The sequence below is a fragment of the Chlamydotis macqueenii genome, chromosome 9 (assembly GCF_036417535.1).
Source record: "Chlamydotis macqueenii isolate bChlMac1 chromosome 9, bChlMac1.mat, whole genome shotgun sequence".
Taxonomy (NCBI): Eukaryota; Metazoa; Chordata; class Aves; order Otidiformes; family Otididae; genus Chlamydotis; species Chlamydotis macqueenii.
Window position 1 is genome coordinate 25,539,878 of NC_141564.1, and position 19,649 is coordinate 25,559,526.

Below are 19,649 nucleotides of genomic sequence, written 5' to 3' on the forward strand. Positions count from 1 at the left end.
ACCCAAGGAGACAACGTAAATCCAGACGTAATACCCATTCCTACGGCGGTGGCAAAGAAACCCAGAGAAGTTGGACACGGCCCTGAGTCCTGTTTCGCTCCACACAACGGCAAATCTGTCGGGCAAGGCTTAAAAAAACGCTTTGACAAAGCAAACTGGAACGCTGGCTGAGGCTGCAGAACAGTAAAGCGCCGCTAACACACACACATGGTAGAATAAAACCTTTATTTCTGTGTTAAGGCCTGGATTTGCACGCTGGCTTTTCATTCTGCGCGAGCTCAGGACCTCCCAAAAACGTCACGCACCGCACGTGAGCTCTTGTGAAACTGTAGGAGAAATACAGAGCCGTAAACACAACGTTTGTAAATCACGATAAAACAGGAAAAGAGGAAATAAAAAAAAAGAGAAAAACACACGGCATGATGAGCGGCAGCAGCCTGCGTGACGCCAGGATGTGGCCACGGAGATGCTGGGACCTCCCGCCCAGGGAGGACCTGGCCTAAATTCAAGGCGATGAACCTGACTTAGCCACAGCCAAAAGCCCAGGAGGAGCTACAGCCACCCGAACTCCGGAGAGCGGCAGTGCCACCTCATTTACGGTGTGAAACAGAACCTGCGCCCGCGTCGCGCCCCGTCCCTGCCGCGGAACTCACGTCCCACCCACGACGCGGGTACGTCCGAGCTCCTCTCCGGAATTTCTCGACAACAAACACGTTTCCAAGTTTCCCCCCTGTGTCGGATTGCTCCTCTATATGGTTGATTTTTTGGTTTATTTAGCAGCTTCAAAAAAAAAGGGGGGAAGGAGGGAGAAGGGCAGCCACCCCAGTCCTGTCATTGCTGGCCTCCAGCCTGATCCGAAATCCGGGATTGCCGGCCACAAAAGGATTAAAACTTGGCCTTTAGGTTAATGGGTTTGGGAGGGGGTTGGGGTTGCTCCTCATCTTTGCGGTGTCGTAGGGAGGTTTTGAAACAGATTTCATTTGAAAAACTGCTTTGCTCTACTTTTTTTTTTTTCTTTTCCCTATGATTTGGACGCTTTCTGGCTGTTTTCACTCCAGTATTTACCAGTTCGGAAGGGAGAAACCAGTTCACAAACAAGCAAGTGGATGAAAGCAGATAAAAAGCAGCAGCGCTGCCATCCCAGCGAGCCCAGCGCATTAACATGCAGGGACGCCGGCCAGGCCTGCGTCGCAGCAGCGCTCGCCACGGCTCGCCAGCCATCGCCCGCCATCGCTCGCCCACCGCCACCCGCGGAAACAATGCGCAACCTTTAACCCTCGCGTTCCTACGAGTACGCTGGGAAAACATCCGCTGCGCAGAAACAATGGCACCATTTACAAAGGCACCAGGGAGCAACAGGCTCCGAGCTGCAGAAAAATCAAATCCTCTGAAACACAGGCTGAAAAAAAAAAAAACCTGGATTTTTTTTTTTTTTTTCTGCAAAGGAGCTAAAAATGGAAATCCATTCCCAGAAGCGTTTGCTGGATTGAAAACACTCAGTGAAAAATCTTTTCAACTCTTCTCCGTACATATGCATGCTTGGTATCTTTTCCTTTCACGATATATTTTGCAATATGAGATATTTTATCTTAATACACAGACCGAAGTCTGAATTAAACGCGGCGGTGGGGGACAAGCAGGACGAGCGGCAGCCCTGGGCAGAGCCCCGTCCCCCGAGGTTCCCAAGGTCCAGCTCCGCCGCGGGGAACGCCTGTCGGGTGTTTTACAGAACGCACCCCAGCGCACGTAGGCAAACGCGTTTCTCAGCATCGCTGTCGCAGACGGACGGGGTTTGTGCGTTTTCGTAACCCACCTGCGCTATCCAGACCGAAACACGCCGTTTCCCGCGCAGGTGTGCCCAGCGGCACCCACCCTGTCTTTCAAGGGAAACGAAGCCCCAGTAACAGCCCCCAGCCCCGCCAACCCCAGCCTGCCCTTGCTCAGCACGCACCGCTGCCTCCCCCCAGCGCTGCCGCACAGGCCCCAGGGATGCTCAGGGAGGGAAACGCCGCTCCCCAAACCCATCACCAGCTCACGCAGGGATTATTTGGCAGAACAGCCCGAACCACAACGGGTCTGCGTCCAAAAATAACGACCTCGCAGATCAGATCAATACAGAAAATGCAGAGGAATATTCTACTGATTTGAAAATTTTCAGAGCTCTCCTTGAGCAGCTCCAGAGTGCAAACCCGCAGCTCACTGCCTGACGTGCAGCAGTCGCACCCAGGCCGGCAGGGAGAGGGGCTGCCTGCAGCCCCCAAGCTCCCCTGGGATGGGGGTGGATGGGATGAGGGGGTGGACGGGATGAGGGGGTGGACGGGATGAGGGGTGGCTGGGATGGAGGATAGATGGGATGGGGGGGTGGATGGGATGAGAGGTGGCTGGGATGGGGAGATGGATGGGATGAGGGGTGGCTGGGATGGGGAGATGGATGGGGTTGGGGAGGATGGATGGGATGGGGGGTGGCTGGAGTCGGAGGATGGATGAGATTGAGGGTGGTGGATGGGATCAGGGGGGTGGATGGGATGAGGGATGGATAGGATGAGGTGGTCAATGGGATTGGGGAGGTGGATGGGGTTGGGAAGGATGGATAAGATTGGGGGCAGTGGAGGGGATCAGAGGGGTGGATGGGATCGGGGGGGTGGATGGGATGAGGTGGTCGATGGGATAGGGGATGGATGGGATAGGGGGATGGAAGGCATGGGGGGGTGTCTGGGATCCGGGAGGTGGTTTGGATCAGGGGGATGGATGGGGTCAGGGGAATGGATGGGATGGGGGGAATGGAAAGGATAGGAGGTGGCTGGGATCGGGGAGGTGGCTGGGATGGGGGGTCCAGGCCGCGCTCGCCCCTCACCTGGTAGGCACAGTTTTCCTGGTGCACCATCTCCGTGCATCATCCGCCGCTGCCGGGCAGCGCCCCAGCCGCCCCGCGGGCTCTCCGGAGGAGGAGGAGGAGGAGGAGGAGGAGGAAGATGGGGAGGAGCAGGGCAGCCGGCCGCCCGCCGGCCAGACGGATCAGAAGACGGATCAGAGGGGTAAGACGATGGGTAAGAGGGGTACGATGGGTAAGACCGGTAAGATGGATGCTGCCGCGCTGCTCCGCCTGCGCAGCGGCGGCCCCGCCGGGGCACGGGGGGGGGGGGGGGGGGAACCGGTCCCGCCCCCGCCGCCGCCCGCACAAAGAGGCGGGGGGTGGGGGGGCTCTGCGCAGGGCTGGCGGCAAAATAAATAAATAGATATAGATATATACATATATGTATATACAGGCAGCCGCGGTGGCACCGGATCGGGCCGCTCCGGTGCTGAACCGGCTGGGGGGTTGGAGGGGGGGGGGGGGCGGAGCGGAACTGCCCGTGCCCCCTCCCCAAAACGCACCGAGACACCCAGCAGCTGAAGAAAAGCTGAAAAGATGGCTCCTCTTTACCCTCCGCTGCTGAAACAGCGCCAGCGGCTCTGGAAAAGGCCCTGCCCCACATTTCCAGCTCATCATCCCCATCCCGCAGCGAGGGAGGCCACAGGGGTGCTCCCGCCTGGTTTTGGGCACGGGGCGCCCTTCTCCCACCTTCTCTCAAAACTTCTCCAAAGAAACAGCCGGTGAAGGTCCAGCGGAGACCCAGACGCTTGCCGCAGGCCCAGGGCGACGTTCAGCGCCATTTGCGGAATCCTCCTCCATCGCCGCCCCAAAACAGCGGCGCGAGATGATCAAACGTTCTCCCCCGTTTGCTGGAGGCCTGGCACACGGAGAGAAGCGAACCCCAACTTCGCTTTTCATCTTAAAAGTCCCAGACAGAACAGACCGGAACGAACGGAGGAAGAAGCGGATCGTTTATAATTCTCCACGTTCGCAGCCTGCGGAGCGCTGGGTTCTCCGTTGGCTCCGTTTGACTTCACCCTTTATTTTCCAGGGAGTAGCACGTACCCCGACAGCCTCACGTGCAAGCGTTTGGGGCGAGGCCAGCCCTGGCCACGTCTGGAGGACGCAGCAAGTCACACGTTGAAGTGCTGGTTTTGGATGGACACGACCAAAAGGCACAGAGAGCGACGGTGATGCCGCGGGCCGGGCTGGCAAGTAAAAGAAACTCCATGCCTCACCTTCCTTCCTCCATCAAACTGGGCTTTATTCCGCTCCCAGTCGCAGCCAGCTGGGGCCGAGTTCAGAAACACACACACGGCTCTGAAACCCAGAAACACTTGCTCACAGATTTGATTCCCTGCACCAGATGTGCCTCAAAAAAAAAAGAAAAAGGCCTTTGTAGGATCATCGCTCTGCCCCAGTTTTCCCAGCTTCCCAGTGCAAACAAGGACTGGGTGACTGGAGCAGCTGTGGGCGGATGGAGAGTCCCCCAGGTCCCTGTGCAGCTGGGCTTATGGACGGAGAGAAACCCCCCAAAAACTCCTGAAATTACCCAACCCTTCCCACGTGAGGGTCTGTCTGTAACAGCGGTGACTCGGAGTCGCTCTGCACGCAGCAGATCCCGGACAGGGATTGCACTGGTCTGGTAGAGCACGGGGTGACAACCCCCAAATTCATTTAACAGCTGATTTCTTCTGCAAAATGACCCGAAATTGGCTTCGCATGTCACCTGCTGCCAAAAAACCACCCGTTTGCGGCAAGGCTCTTCCCTCCACGAGCCCGCGATGCGGCCGGAAAGAACCAGGCATCGTCCTCAGCCCTGGATTTGCTCCTCCGCTGGCGACGAGCCGCTCAGAGACAAGGCGGGCGGGCAGGTAATAATTAAAGCAGCGAGTGATTAAATTGAGTGAAAGGCTCCTGGCAGTCCTCCAGGTGGGTCAACGGGAAACCGCTGAAACCCGGATGAAGGCAGCGAGGAAGCGCTGCTGCTCTCCGCGGAGACACAAGCCAACAGGAAGCCCCGGAAAACCCCTGGGGACCCCCAAGAGCCCCTCTCAGCTGGGACGAGAATCTTGCGGGCCACCAGGAATGGACCAAGCCCAAGGCCTTGGATTCTTGCAGGGCTTTGGGGGTGAGGACATGAGAGATTCAATCCCACGGCGCAGGCAGCAGCATCCCTCCTCTTCCTCCCCACGGACACGCCGCTGGGGCAGCTGCCCCATGAAGATGCAGCTTTACCAAGCGCGCTCAAATTTTTGCAGTTAAAGAACAGAATTTCATTAATTTCCCATCTACAAAAGGAGAAAACACCTGGTATCCCCAGTTCTGGGGAAAAATACATAATTTCTGATGCTGTGCGCATTTTTTAAACTCCATGTCTGTGAGCCTCTGCCCCAGCCCCAAGGACATCACGAACAGGGGGAGGGGGTAATGCCGGGAGGTTATCAACTCTCCCATCATCACTCTGACTTGAGGAAAACACTCCTTAAAAAAAAATAAAGTGGTGCAGTAAAGCCAAACCTCCCTGTTCACACCGCCTGGGAGAGGAGGGCGGCCGAGCGGGGCACGTTCTCACCGCCGCGGAAGGGAAGGAGCCCACCCATATTACTCACACGAAAGCCAGACAGCCCTTTTCCGTACGCGGTTGTCATTCCCCACTGTCCCACACATTTATTTTTACACGCAGGCGTCCCGCGCTGTGTGCCTGAACCCCACCAGCTGCCAGGACTTACGGAGCCCTTCAGCCCAAGGGAAAAGCAAAGAGTAGGACCAGCCTTCATTCCTCCAACCAGGCAGGCTCCCAGCGGGTTTCCTTATCTCCGATGAAAACACCAGAATCTTTTTTCCTGCTCACAGTCATTCCTCAAGGGGCCTTACAGGTCAAGCACTGGGAAAGTTTATTTTTCAGGCTGGTATTGGCCAAAAAGCTAGTTGAAATTAATATGCATTTTCTTCAAATCTTAAAAAAAAATATATATATATAGCTGGATCACGTAGCTGGTAAAAATGAGGTAGGAGATGAACAGTGGAGGGAGAGGCAGGGAGCCCACCCCGAGCAAGCCCCACCAGCCTCCCCGGGACGCTCCTGCCGACCCCGAGTCCGGGGGCTTGTCCAAGCACAGCAAGCTTGCAGGGAACCAGGAATTACATACGGCATCACGGGATTTCCGCTTTATTTGCCGATGATTTACAGGGAGTGATGGATTTAGCTCCTCTTTAAGCCAAGCTAAAGCTTTTCTAGGGTTTAAATCTAGCAAGAAGAAAAAGAGAAAGATTATTTTTTAATCAGTTAATACTAGACATCTGCTTGGAAAGGGGAATATTTTGGATTACATACACATGCAATGCTTTACACTATTCCTTTTTTTTTTTATTTAAGGAGATGATGCGGAGGTGTTTTCCATCATTTGGGATGTGTACCTCTACGAGGGGATAAACCTCTGACTGTTTAAGAATCCAAACAGTGCCCTTCCCTCTTCCATGCCCCTTTTACTCCCAGGGGGGATTTCTGGAGCCCTTTCCAAGACCCCTCCTGAAGCACGGGGGTACCAACCGATCAGTTGTTAGGATAAAAACTTGTGTGCTGAAATGTTGGAATAAAACTCTCCTTGTTCCTCTGAAAACCAAATACTACATTATCAGGGAAATGCAGGGGGAAAACCCCACTCTGCAGTGAGTTACTATTATTTTGGAATTCCTCCATGAGCGGGGAATTAAGGAGCACCGGGAAGGGTACCCACACCATTTTTTATTTTGATGCAGAAGTGCACATCTCGCACTTTTAAACAGCCTCACTCTTTATTTTTAGCGGCGAGAGATTCATCCAAAAACGTCAATTTTCTCCACGTCCCACAGACGGCATCCTTAATGTTACATAATCACACCATGATTTTCTCTTCCCTCAAAACATGGAACAGAAGGTTACAGAAGAATTTCACATTCTGATACCTCCAATGCACAGGATGTCAAACACTTTACAGGGAATTGGAGTGAATAATTCCAGTCACCCAAGTATTTATAACTTTCTGGTGACATAAAAGTGGCAAAACATACGGCGAACAACCAGACTTTTCCATGAAACCCATCTATAGAAAGACTCCCCGATACCGTGGCACAGGCTTAATTGTCAATCGTGCTATTTATAAGCAGGATCACGCCTGCTTAACAGAGAATTTACAAGTGGTCTGATGATGAGCAGGTATGATAGCCCACCAAGTATGTCCTGCTAACGAACGGAGAACCATTTCATCCCCCAGCTCCTAATGAGCGTGAGGAGCCAGTGACAGAAAAGCTACAGCCACCTCCTGCAATTTTGTTGATATTCTGAAGAATAAGCTGGTCTTTTGGAAATGCAATATTCACGGTATGCAGAATGCTAGGGCAGCATCCCCAGCTGGCCCACGGACCAAGCCGTGTCCCCGCCAGCGCCGCCCGGACCAGCTGCGCCCGACCTCAGCCTCCTGCCTTCGCCAGGAGCAGCCAGGCACCGGCAGCTGGAGCATCCGCGCCCGGCACGGCCACGCCGACAGCTCGCACCCCCCGATTTGGGCTCAAAAAGCCATTTTCTGCTGCGAGCCACGCCTGGGTGAGGCAACACCGGCACCAACAGCTCCCAAAAACCTTTGAGATCACAGAATCACAGAATGGTTCGGGTTGGAAGGGACGTGAAAGCTCACCCAGTTCCACCCCCCTGCCCCGGACAGGGACACCTTCCACCACATCAGGTCCATCGCAGCCCCGTCCAACCTGGCCTTGGGCACTGCCAGGGATGGGGCACCCACAGCTTCTCCGAGCAACCTGGGCCAGCGCCCCACCGCCCTCACAGGGAAGAATTTCTTCCTTATAGCCAATCTAAACCTGCCCTCTGGCAGCTTAAAGCCATTGATCTTCCATAAAATACTCCCAAATCCGCAGCCATATAAATATTGATAGAGAACAACTCAAAATCATTAAAGCTATTTCTTCTGATGCCTGAGCTCTGGTAACATCTTCGTCAGATCTCTTTGATAACAAATTTGGTAGAAGTTTCTAATGGAGCTAGTAACCCAGTTAGGCATTTCCAAATTCCCCTTGCTGCGTGCAGCTTGCAGGCAGGCTTTCCGAGTCTTTCTTCCCCCATTTATTTTTTTCATTTTAATTTTTCAAATATAAATCTGTTATAGTTGAAAAAAACCGAAGTTGTCCTGGGCCCCCATTACACAGCCGTGCATTTTACCAGAAACAGGGAGAGGAATGAATCTATTTTCCGATGATGAAGAGAGAAAAGGGGAAAAAAAAAATGGCATGAGAAGAGGGAGATTTTCCTCAAGGGGATGAAGGACAGGGTGGCCTTCGGCTTCCTCAGACTGGGGACAGCAGGAATTACGTGGAAACACTGATGAGCTGGAAGCACATCCAGAAATCCCACGTCCCACACTCAACGCTTTGCAACCATTAAGCTACTGGTTTGGGGCCAGAAGCAGTTACTGGATGAAATATTAAGCTCTGAATTGCAGCAAAATCCCTGAAGCTCCACTCCGGCCACGCGGAGAGCAGCATTACCTGCATTTCCATAGGGAAGATGAATTTGCCTTTAGCCTGGCACGAACCAACAGGCTGCACCTATGATTGTCTGATAACAAAAATTAGGCGCCACGTTATCCATTATAAATTAAGCCGCTGACCCCACAGGAGTCAGAGGCAGCGTCTGTGGATGGGGACGGGATTATCCCGCCACCGGTCGCCTCGAGCCTGTCTATCCCCTTCCATTCCCGGCGTGCTTTCCGGCAGGGAAGGGCTGAAAGGGCTTCTTTCTGGGCTGGCTTTATTTTCCAGCTCATTTTAATTGCAAAATGGACGGTAAAAGCACAGAAAGGGGACTCGCAGGCTGAAGAAGTAAACAAGCCATACTACTAACACACTCAAGTTTTTTCTTTTTCAAACGGAGCCAGATACCATAAAAAAAAAATATGCTGATACAAACAGGTAACAATGCCCTTTAAATCCTTCCTCAACGCAGCCCTGAAGACTGACATCCGTAACTCCAAGCTTACTGACACAGCCTGGAAGAAATACATTCATTTTTTGGGGGGGGGTGGTGAGGGGGGTCTCACACAACTCTCCAGAAATCAATGAGCCTTCAGAGAGGTTCAAACTCCTGTACTGGTGAAACTGGGGTTTTTTGGAAGGATGCAATTACTGTGTGGGGGCAAAGTCCACGCGAGCAAAACCTGGCTCTTGCTTTAGGTTTGTTTTACATTTTCAGAAAATATTTTACCTTTAAGAAAACGGAAGGAAAGATGATTTTCTGAGTTTGACTCCCAACCTCACTGTCACTTGAGAAAGAAAAAGAATAATCCTCTTGTGCAGCTGCGGCGTGTAGGTTGGAAAGCTGATTACACTTAACGGCCACGGCACATTTTGCACTGGGCATCAGTTACAAACTCCACACATAACACCATCAGCGCCAAGAAACCCCATCCCTGCCCGTTCCCGACACCGCAGCCCTCCGCGGGAGGCTAGCAGGTTGAAAAACCAGTATTTTAAAGAAGAGGTGAAGTTATACCCCTCGGTAGGGCAGGCGCACGGAGCATGAGGCTGGAAAAAGCTAAAAATAACAGGATCAGCAAGGGTGGATCCCAGCTGAGCCTTATTAGTCATGGAGCAAGGCAGCGGCGCGGGGCTGCTGCCTGGTGCACGGCAGCACCATATAAGAGCAAGAGAACGACTCCTGTCTCTTAAATCAGATTTTTTTTTATGCCTCAGGCACTTTTCCTCCAAGCAAACTCTGCTCTGGCAGCCTTCAGCTGCTACCAATAACACGGTGTATTGTTTTCCACCAGTCTTTAAGCAGAATAAAGATCCCGGGTGATTCGTTTTAGGGTGTCTGCTGGAACGGGATCAATATTGACAGACAGGCACGTAAGGGTTTTATTGCAGGGGTTTTTTTTCACTGACACCATCTTTGTGTCAAAATGAAGCCTTTGAGTTGAGTGATGAGCGAGTCACCGATGGCTGGAGGGCCCGGCAGCGGCGGGAGGATTAATTGGGATGAGCAGCAAGGGTAAGGCGCGATGTGCAGTGCTTTATCGCGACGTGCAGCGTTTTATCTTGGGATGAAGGCACAGGACAACACAGGGATCAATAACCAAACGCAGCTCAGCCTGAACCCCGCCGCCCTCAGCCACGCCGGCCCCACCTCCTCCCTTGGTGCTAATCGCAGCTACAGCGTCACCCCAGCTCTGCCCAGCCAGCACCGAGCCGAGCAGGGCCATGGCCTTGCCGCGGGGACGGAAGCGACACCTGAGGTCCCAGGGCCACCTCACCCAAGGGCTTGGCCACCTCGGCCCAGCAAAGCCACTGCCCGCAGCTTTCCGGCGCCTCAAATGCAAAAATCCCTGGGAGCGCCCAAACCACCCGGCTCGAGGAAGACCTCGGAGCGGCACACGTCATTGCTGCGCGGCGGGGATGCATTTCCACACAGTGGCTCCTTGTTCCCCAGGCCAAAAGGCAGAGAATTGCCATTTGTTCTCATGACAGGGGCTGTCTTCTGACCTCCTCCGTGCGTCACATTCATCCGAAACAGCATTCGTCTCTCCGAGCCCCTTCTCCAGCAGAACTAACGCGCACGCAACGCGTCGGGCTGCCGCGCGCTATTCCGATATCATTTTCGGGTTTAAAGCGAACAACGCTAACTAAGCAGTGAAACAAGGCTTTAGTACTTCAAAGCTCGTGAAGAAAAACGAGAAGTCAAAGCTAACGAAGAAAAGTGAGCGGCGCCGCAAATAAAACCCCTGCCCTGGCCCAATTTCAGCCCCCGCAGCTGGCTGGGGGAATCGGAGTCCTCACCCCATCCCGCGCCCTACCTCAGCCTCTGCATTTAACGGTATACTGCACTTCTGCATTATTTAACATCAGGGACATTAAATCCACCGTTACAGCCCTGCAGCGCCAGGTTAGGCTGAGGTGGCTCTAGGAAAAGCCCCACCTTTTGTGAACAAGTCTAGTGATGTCTTCCCAAAGCTTCAGGAACTCCCCAGCAATCAGGTATCGGCACAACCTCTCGACACGCCGGTAGGCAGAAGCTGTTTCTGGGCCTCAGACTCCCTCTACAGAGAAATCAGGGTTTGTATTTTTGGATTTTACCAAATTAGCAGTGTTAAAGGAGCTGGGGGGGGGGGAAAACACAGCAAGAAAACGCTCAGAGAAGGTGCTTGCTTCCTGCTGCACATCTTCTCTCTCCATCACCTCTGCCCGGAGCTGCGAGCCTGGAGCAGAAGGATAATAAATGGCATTTTAACGTGAAAGCAGAGCAACAGCCAGGCAGGAGTCCTGGTTTGTAAACCAGAGAATCGTGGTCACCCCTTCACCGGCACCTGCACACCAAGAGAGCAGCCTGCCTGGCCTTCCCGCGCCCCTGCACCTTCCCCTGGGCTGCCTTTTTTTATTACTTCTTTATTCAGTGTATGTAAAATATCTTTTGGTCCAAAGAGCTCGAGGTCAGAGAAAGCAGCGTGGTCTGTCCTCGCTTTGGTACCCGACGGGTCACCGTTTGCTCTGAGCCACTGGTGCACCAGCACAGAGAGAGCAAAGTAAAGCCCTTGATAATAAATGCAATTATTGGGCATTTTGTTTGGCAGAGCCCAGGTCTGGCCTAACGCTCGATTTTCAGAGGACAAGGAAGAAAGGGAATGGGGGATACCCAATACCTGAGCCACAGGAAGGAAAAGCGACGGCGATGATAATGCTAGCTGCTCCAGCCGAGCAATTACAGCGTGAAGTTACAAAATAAATTACCCCGGCTCTCAGGGTGCTGCTTTGGGGAGCAGAGGAGCGCTTTGCTGTGCCGCAGCGGCTGTTACTCCAAGGAATTCTCATCGCCAACCTGGAAACAGCCGCAGCACATCCAAGGCACTGGGATATTTCTGGTGGAAAGTTTATTTTACCAGAAGCTGTTATTTCTCCACACAGACATGTGCTATGTTCCATGTTTACTAGTTTTCCTCCAAATATATTAACAAGGAAAAAAACCCCTCCCCTTTTCATAAAGTTACAGTCACCACATCAAGCTAGCTGGAGCTTTATCTCTGGGATGAAGCGTTGTCCCGTGGGACCAAGGCAGGGACATCTGCGGGGTTGGACCCAGACCTCAAAGCGCCTTGGTTCCAGTTTTGCTTAGTCCAGTGCAAAACACAAAAATAAGGATAATTAGCAGGCACGGCTTAAGCAGCTTGTTATGTTCTACAGACAGCAGCTGCCGTGCGCTCCAGCCTCGTTAGCGCGTGGCTCAGCCCTGCCTGGCCGCTGAAGCCCTCGGAAGAGTTTTTGGAGGCTGCAGAAGCTCTCCAGCATCTGTTATTAGTATCAGCAATTTCAGTGCTATCAACCTCCAGCTAATTCTACGGCTAAATCATTTGGCGAGTAGGAAAGCGTACAGATAACAAGGTAGGAGGGACTGCAAACGAAGGGCCGGAGTTTGGAGCCATCCTGAAACGGCAGCGCGGCTCCCTAGGGATAGCACAGCTTTCCATTTCCTATCGGATCGAGCCCCGATGAGGAATAGCAAGCAAAATATAGATATTTATATGGCAATATGGCACACAGGTACAGACGGTACGATCTGTAAAATGGGGAAACGCTCATCCAGGTGTCGTAAGGACAGGCTGGATTGGTATTTCTTGGGAAACAACACGCACGGTTCATCCGGCCTTTGTGCCGGGAGGAGGACTGGATAAGCTCCCAAGTAACCTTTCTGTACAATTTAAATACTGTTAAAGTATGGAAACAGTAGCCACTTCGGTAAATTCAGGTAATTTAGCCTCTTTTAGAAGATTTCCATGAGAAGTAGGGGGACAAGGCTGTGCAGAGGTCTGGTTTGCAGGCGCACGCCCTGATTTTCACCTACTTTGCCCTTCCCAGAATCGGACAACTGGAAACGGTCCCAGAGATGTTTTTTTTTTTTTTTTCCAAGGCTACAGGATGTTTCCCTGCTGCTCCCAACAGCTCCCAGGTCAGCCTAGAGAAGTAAAAAGCCTGGAAGTGTTCCTCCTGAGAAACAGCCTCTTTCATCTTCCCAAGGCACAGCTAGGAGCTGGCTTTACGATTTTCAACCTGAGAAATAATCAATGAGAAAGCAGAAGACGAAAGAAAAAGGCCAGCTAGGATTGTGCCAGGATATATGCTAAGCTATTGGATATATTCACAGATTAGTTTGTTTTTTTTTTTTTTTAAACTAGTAAGAACAGTTTATCATCCAACTCCTATCAGGCAAAGGAGGAGAAGAGGGCGGCCACACGTGACCCAGGAACAGAATCTTGGTATTTCCCCAAGTCCCTCTTTAATAAATACAATATAGGAATTGCATTAAATAAAAAGTTTAGATTAAATTTTTAATAACTCACTAAAAGCATTTCAATTCCCTACGGATCATACATACTAGCAGTTTTTGTATGCATAAAGAATTAAGCACTTTAATATAGTTCCCCCCTTTTTTTTTTTTTTCTTAGCGTTCCTGTCTACCAGCGGAGAGGGGATTGAATCTCAGCCCGGCACTTCCCTTTCCTCCCAGCCCCTCTGAATCGCAGCTCTTCCCTCCAGCCCAGCCGAAAGCTCCGATTTCATTTTAACAAAGCACAGACGAGCTGAAATAAATGGCCTGAGCGCGATTTTCTCATTTAAAGGAGATCTATAGATCACTGAGCAGGAAACCCAGACTGGCGACATAAATAAGATTTACCACCCCCGTGACGCAAATGACTCCATCGGCGCGACAGGGAAAGACAAAGCGCCCCAAAATGATCCAAGTACTCGAAAAAGCTGGAAACACTTGAAGAGAAGAGCGATTACGGAGCATCTCGTGTCTCAGGCAACAACTGCAGATAATTGCAAGAGGGAAACTCATTTTCCTCCAAAGTCATCAGCGCTTCGCTTGCACAAGCCGATTGACTGCAGATACAGGTCAGCACACAAGCTGAAAGAAATATTTTGAAATCTTTTTTTGTTACAGCTAAGGCAGCTTCTCACGCAAAAGCGGAGTTATTTGAAGATTTAACAGCCAAACTAAAGCAACCTCCGCTGCTGGAGAAGCGGCAGCTGCCCCTCAGCGGTGTAACCTAACTCAGGAAATTTACACACCCTCACAACGGGCTTTCTCCTCAAAAAGAATCACGAAAGTCAATTTTTCCTACCAAATATGACACGGTGCTCCCTGTAAACCTCCTCTGGGCTGCACCACCGCATCCTGGCCGTGTTGTAAATACAGTAACTTGCACAGCTAAGTGTATAAGCTTATGATACGGTTTTAAACTAGAAGGAGGCAGATTCAGACTGGATAGAAGGAAAAAGTTCTTTACAACGAGGGTGGTGGAACCCTGGCCCAGGTTGCCCAGAGAGGTGGTGGATGCCCCATCCCTGGAAACATCCCAGGCCAGGTTGGCCGGGGCTCTGAGCAACCTGATCTGGTTGGAGATGTCCCTGCTCCTTGCAGGGGGGTTGGACTGGGTGGCCTTTAAGGGTCCCTTCCAACCCAAACTCGTCGTGATTCTATGATTCTAGGGTCAGGGAGCAGAGGACGGGGCTCTGGTGCAGACAGCAAGCACACAAGAAAGCTTCGGGCAGCATCTCGACTCTTCAGCAGCTCCCACGGAAGCTACACAAACACCATTTAAGGTGCACCACGCAGCAGTACGCATTGGTTTTGCCCAGAAAATCTCTCTCTAGATGCTGTTTACCACACCAGGTTATCGCAGGAGCATTGCTTGGCTCTGGCTCCTGCATCTGCAGGAGACTGGGACCCGGCTTTACGCCACCAAAATTACTGTTACTGGGGTTTTTAGCTGTTAAGAGCAGAAGGAATTACTCCCTGAACGCAGCCAGAACCTAGCTCTTTTCTTCCAGTTCTTACCCAAATTTAAAGAAATAACCAAGTATTGTGCTTGATTTTCCAACCAGCAGCCAGTCAATGCAAAACCGCCTTAAATCCAGGCGGAGAGAAATAAGGAAATAAATCACAACTGTTGCTGTCCATGTCACTGCTAAGCCAGCTCTGCTTTAATACAAACACACTTGGTAAGGTTTTGGCAATTTCCAGCAACTACTGCCGGGATGGAGCTACTGGGCGCTCCTCTGTAGATCGGCAGTGTGGTCTGAGTTGCACTGAATAAAGACTTTTCATATTTTTTTTTTTTTTTTGGCATTATTTGCCGTAGCACCAGGCATTACAGACACTCTGCTGCCAGGCAGAGCGCAACCGCGGTGACTACTGCCCATCCGTACCGAGAATAACGGGTTTTACACAGCACAGGTCAGTTCTGAGAATTAAAAACACACTGCTTTGCATTTAATCACACCCAACATGCAAGAAAGAGACGCGTAAGTACATAATTATTACCCTGTCAAATAAGCGTCCCGGCTGCCCACTGCGATTTCAACCCGACAGTCACTCCGGTTTAGGTGGGAATTTGAAAAGCTTAGCACACATTTGAAAAGCCAGCCCGCACAATCCCTCAATTTCAAGATTATGCCAACAAAATTAAGTTCTGAGACAAACAAAACTTTGACTTGCACAAGGGCTCACTTCTCTCTTTGGAAATCCTTAGCATTTGCTACTTACTATAGCCAATATCAAAAATAATTTAAAAAAAAAATCTACTCACTGGCCTCATAGCCAGCATTACGAACAGCACTCCTCACTATCCCACACAAACACACCAAAGGGAGATTTACCATTGCCCGCCACGCAATTAGCGTCAGAACAACCCAACTCCCCCAGCCCGTACGAGCCGTTCGCTTACCGATCGGCCGGGAAGCGCCGCCAGCTCGCTGGGCTCCATCACGCAGAGGAATCCACGTAATAGCAATACTCAGCTCAAGGAGGAGCGTTCATCACAACGGGATCTGTACGCTGGCACCCCACGTATTTAACAATTTCTTTAACGAAAGGCTCTGCAGCAGCAATGGAGATCAAGTTTTTGCTCACGATTATTAATCGTGGGCATTCTGCCTGGCCCACTTTCAGAAGCAGCAAACATACATCTTCCCAGTCTAGGTAATTACCAACGCTCTTCGAGCAACAAGGACTTCAGAGTACCTATAGACGTTTTCTTCGCTTAATGACGCCGCAAACTTTGGCGGAACCATTAATATCTCGCCAGCCTCATCTAACCTTTGAGCTGGGTGGAAAGCGGCCAAAGTACAGCGCCGCTGCGATCCCTCCGCAGCAGAACCCGGCGGCGACGCGTTGCCCGCTGCGCGGCATCCCGCGGGGTCCCGCACCCAGGGACGCTGGCACGAAGCGAACTCCGAGCCCTGGTTTGATGGAAATGACAGGATTTTCCACAGCTAAAAGGTTTGGTTTCCACGTCAGCTGAGCCCTCAAACAAGTGAGCTGCCCTGAAGAACCTCTCGCATCACAACTTTGACTTTATTCAGGTGCCTGATGAAGAATTAAATGGTCAAATTGAACAGGTAAAAGAGCCGTCAGCCGGAGAGAAAAGGCCTTGCCAGGCCTCTACGCTGTAGGAGTGACAGAAATGCAATTTCCTGCAAGCCAGAAGTTTCATTTCGAAAATTAGCGTGTCAGAAGTTAATGCACTGACAGTTCTTGTCTGGGGAAAATTGCTTCCAGGCATTAAACCCCTGGCTGTTACTCCCCGCTCCCAACACTCCGCCAAGACAACATCGAACATCACCTCGGGATGAAAAGCCTCACGCTTTAAGCAAGCTCCATTAAGCACATACTACTTATTTTAAACGAGAACAGACGCGCTGTCAATCTTGTCAAGAAAATATTGGCTCCCTAAATGCTGGGGACAACAAACCCAGGCAGAACAAGGCTTTGCAACGTGCAACACCAAGGCTCTGCACCAGGTGCAGAGGCGTCGCTGCTGGCTCTGGTCCCCTGCTCCCTCACGCCAGCCGGGTCCGCGCGTTTCTGCTTCCACCGTGGCTGCCACGACCAGCTCTCTCTTCATGATTGCCCTACCACCCCAGCAAAACCAGAGCCCTGCCCACAGCCGATTATGAAATTATTTAAAAATGCAATCGCACGCTGTAATATATACTTCAAATTAATCTCAGTGTTTCAGCAGCCACGAGATGAGACACCAGTCAAGCCACGGGCAAAAAAATCAGGTATTTACGTGGTCCACGACAGCTTCCATCCTACTCGCTTTCGCGGTCTCCTGCGTTAGCCCTAAAGCCTTTTGCAGAGGTTTCCAACTGTTTTCAAATGCAGACCCGGAACGTTTCCAACCTACAGACAGTGAATTTAAAACTGCCACCACCGGCTCTGCCTCTCCTTCGCTGCCTTTCAGGGTTTCCCCTGCAAAGGGGTCCACAGACCTCCGTGGGCAGCCGGGCACCGATCGAACACGGTTCTGAAGGAAGCGGGAGCGCCGTGCCCATCTCCGCTAGCTGAACACAGCCTCGAGGACTGAACGAGTCAGAAGGAAACAAATTTTAACTTCCTAGCGCGCTGTAAACGCAGGAGCCCACCCGCCTGTGGGTAAGTTATGTGTCTGGGCGGCCGGTGCCGCTCTGCGATCTGCCGTACGTGCTGCCAGAGGTACCAGGGAACGGGCATCCATCTGCCTCGACAGCCTATGTAGGAAAATTTTAGCGATGAGAAGGAAAAATACAGACTCCAGCACACTCTTACCCATACAGGAGGCTTCTGCAGAAGTCCTGGAGCCTGCAGGGATGAGCTTTTATCGCTAGCGCCTGCCATAACCCTGCTTTGTGGACAGCAAAATTCATTTGGTAGCACCATCCATCTACAGACCGCCACAAGCGCCCGAGCCTCCTTGAGGGGCTAAGTCGGCCCGCCGAGCCATTTCCTCCCCTCCAAGTGTTTTTTTTAATTGACTATGGAATTTGCAGATATTATTTTCAGAAAAATACATCCTATTGATTGTAATTACCATCCTCGGAGATGCAATGGAAAGGATATTAAAACCATTAACACTGATTTGGATTTTATTAGAGCCATTAGTGAAACGGCAAGCAGAGCGCTGCTGCTGCCCGAGCACCTCGGCAGCTCCTAAGCTCCATAAATCATCTCACGGCACATTTGTTGCCGCTTCGGATCCAGCCAGGAGTTGAGCAAAGGGAAAAAAATGCGGGTGGCAGGCTTCCCACAGCTGGGTGACGAGATCGGCCCAAGCATCTTTTTGAGGAACCTTCTAAGCATCAGCTGCCTTCAGAAAAGACGTCCTTTCTTCTCGGAGGTAGAGGTCCAGCAGACTCAAGAGCCATCTAACGCAACCCGTCAGGCTTGTGCGTGTCAGGGCGGGCTCGCAGGCAGCCTGTCCACCCCACGCGGCGGCTACCCGACCCACGTGAACCCTCCCAGAGCCACCAGACCGACGCAGCGTTAGGGACCTGGGTGGTTGTTACACCAAGAGACACCTTGAGGACAACCTGCCCACAGACACGGTGTGAGCAGGGCGGCCAGACCCGCAGCCTGACATGCATCTGACCCGCCTGCTCCTGCGGTTCTCTCACCAGCATCATTTAATGGGGCTGCTAAAGCCGAGCAGAAGTCGCCAGCCTCTTCCTGAACGCTCCTGGTAGGAGCTTCTCAGGCACCATTAGCCTGTCTGCGACCTGAGGAACCAGCCTCAGCCCTCACGGCTCGTTTATGTCGTGTAATTGCATCTGGAAGCCAACCAAGAGCCATTCCCACGTAATTAAGGTTCACTTTCTCCGACCTTCCCAGCGACTTGGGGCAGATCTCTGCACGTACAGATGAGATCGAAGGTCCTTCTTCAGCTTAAGCATTTTCTTTTTCCCCTCCTGGCATTTCAGCCCAGATCTTTGCCTAGAAAACCTCTGAAAAACTAAACCTGAGGCCAGATGGAACCGTGACGGGTCGCTCCTGTCCCAGTAAGGCGGCCCCTGCCCTGTCTTCTCTCAGAGCACAATAAAAACCAACTAAATATAGGTACTGACAGCATAAAAAACTCTCTAATTTCATAGAAGTCACTCAAGATTTTATTTCTCTTAATAGGACACCTACGCTGGATTCCTGAAAACACAAACCAGCCCAAGAAACACTTCCGCTCAAAGCAAAGCTGCTTTCCCCACATCCCTGGCGATGAGATCACTTTAGATTACACTAGCCAAGGCCTATAATACTGAAATTTCCCTTTTTCTCAGATATTCTCTGAGGAGTTGGGGCAAGCTAGTCCACCTTCTCCGTAGTTGCTTCCTGGCTTGTTTTACTTGATGATTTTCATGTTTACAAACATTTGGGCTTCCAGCAGGGCAAGGCAAGGTTTTGTTATAAATAGCAAGAGACTGAACTGCAGAAAAATGTCAGAGGCAGAACAAAAAAAAAAAACCTAAAAAGATATATTTTCTCTTCAATCTAGTTAGCCTTGAAGGTATTGAGATCCCAGAGCTCGTGGGCGCTACAGGCAGAGCCCAAACCGTGCGAGTGGGAACAGCGGTACCAGGGAGGCCATCAAACATCTCCTCCGAGCTGGCCAGGAGGTGAAACGTCCTTTCCCAGTGGGGTCTGGGCTGCTGCCAACAGCCCTTTCCCTTCGTCCCAGGTGGGAAATGGAAGGAGCAGAGATGGAAAACCTCCTCCTCCTCCCCGAGCACCAGGGGAAGGGGAATCCCAGCATCGCAGGAGCCAAGACAAAACTGGGAAAGCAAAGTGAAAATTCAGGTGCCTCCAGGACCGCTCGTTGGGTGGAGAGTTGAGGAAAGTCTCTCCAGGGCCACAGACGGTGGAAAAAACTCACGCAAGAAACTCCAGTTGCTTGTTAGGACTGGGAGCTCAGCCCTGCCCATGGGAGATGCTCTCAAGGCA

The 19,649-nt window shown here is 51.6% G+C and overlaps 1 protein-coding gene and 1 long non-coding RNA gene across 4 annotated transcripts in view; one reads left to right on the forward strand and one right to left on the reverse strand.

The window, feature by feature from the left end:
• Window positions 1-19,649, reverse strand: part of SCHIP1 (schwannomin interacting protein 1) — a 107,798-nt gene that overhangs the window by 12,634 nt on the left and 75,515 nt on the right. Inside the window, exon 1 of one of the 3 annotated variants that reach the window (XM_086754406.1) lies at window positions 2,855-3,074. The exons of the other annotated variants lie outside the window; for them this stretch is intronic. Within the exon in view, the coding sequence (XP_086610532.1) occupies window positions 2,855-2,884 (30 nt within the window). The 5' untranslated portion in view covers window positions 2,885-3,074. Of the gene's footprint in view, window positions 1-2,854; window positions 3,075-19,649 lie in introns of those variants that run through there. 3 annotated transcript variants of the gene reach the window in all.
• Window positions 266-1,528, forward strand: LOC147599737 (uncharacterized). Its single transcript, XR_015259336.1, has 2 exons — window positions 266-671; window positions 1,059-1,528. It is a non-coding gene; the product is annotated as an uncharacterized LOC147599737 (long non-coding RNA).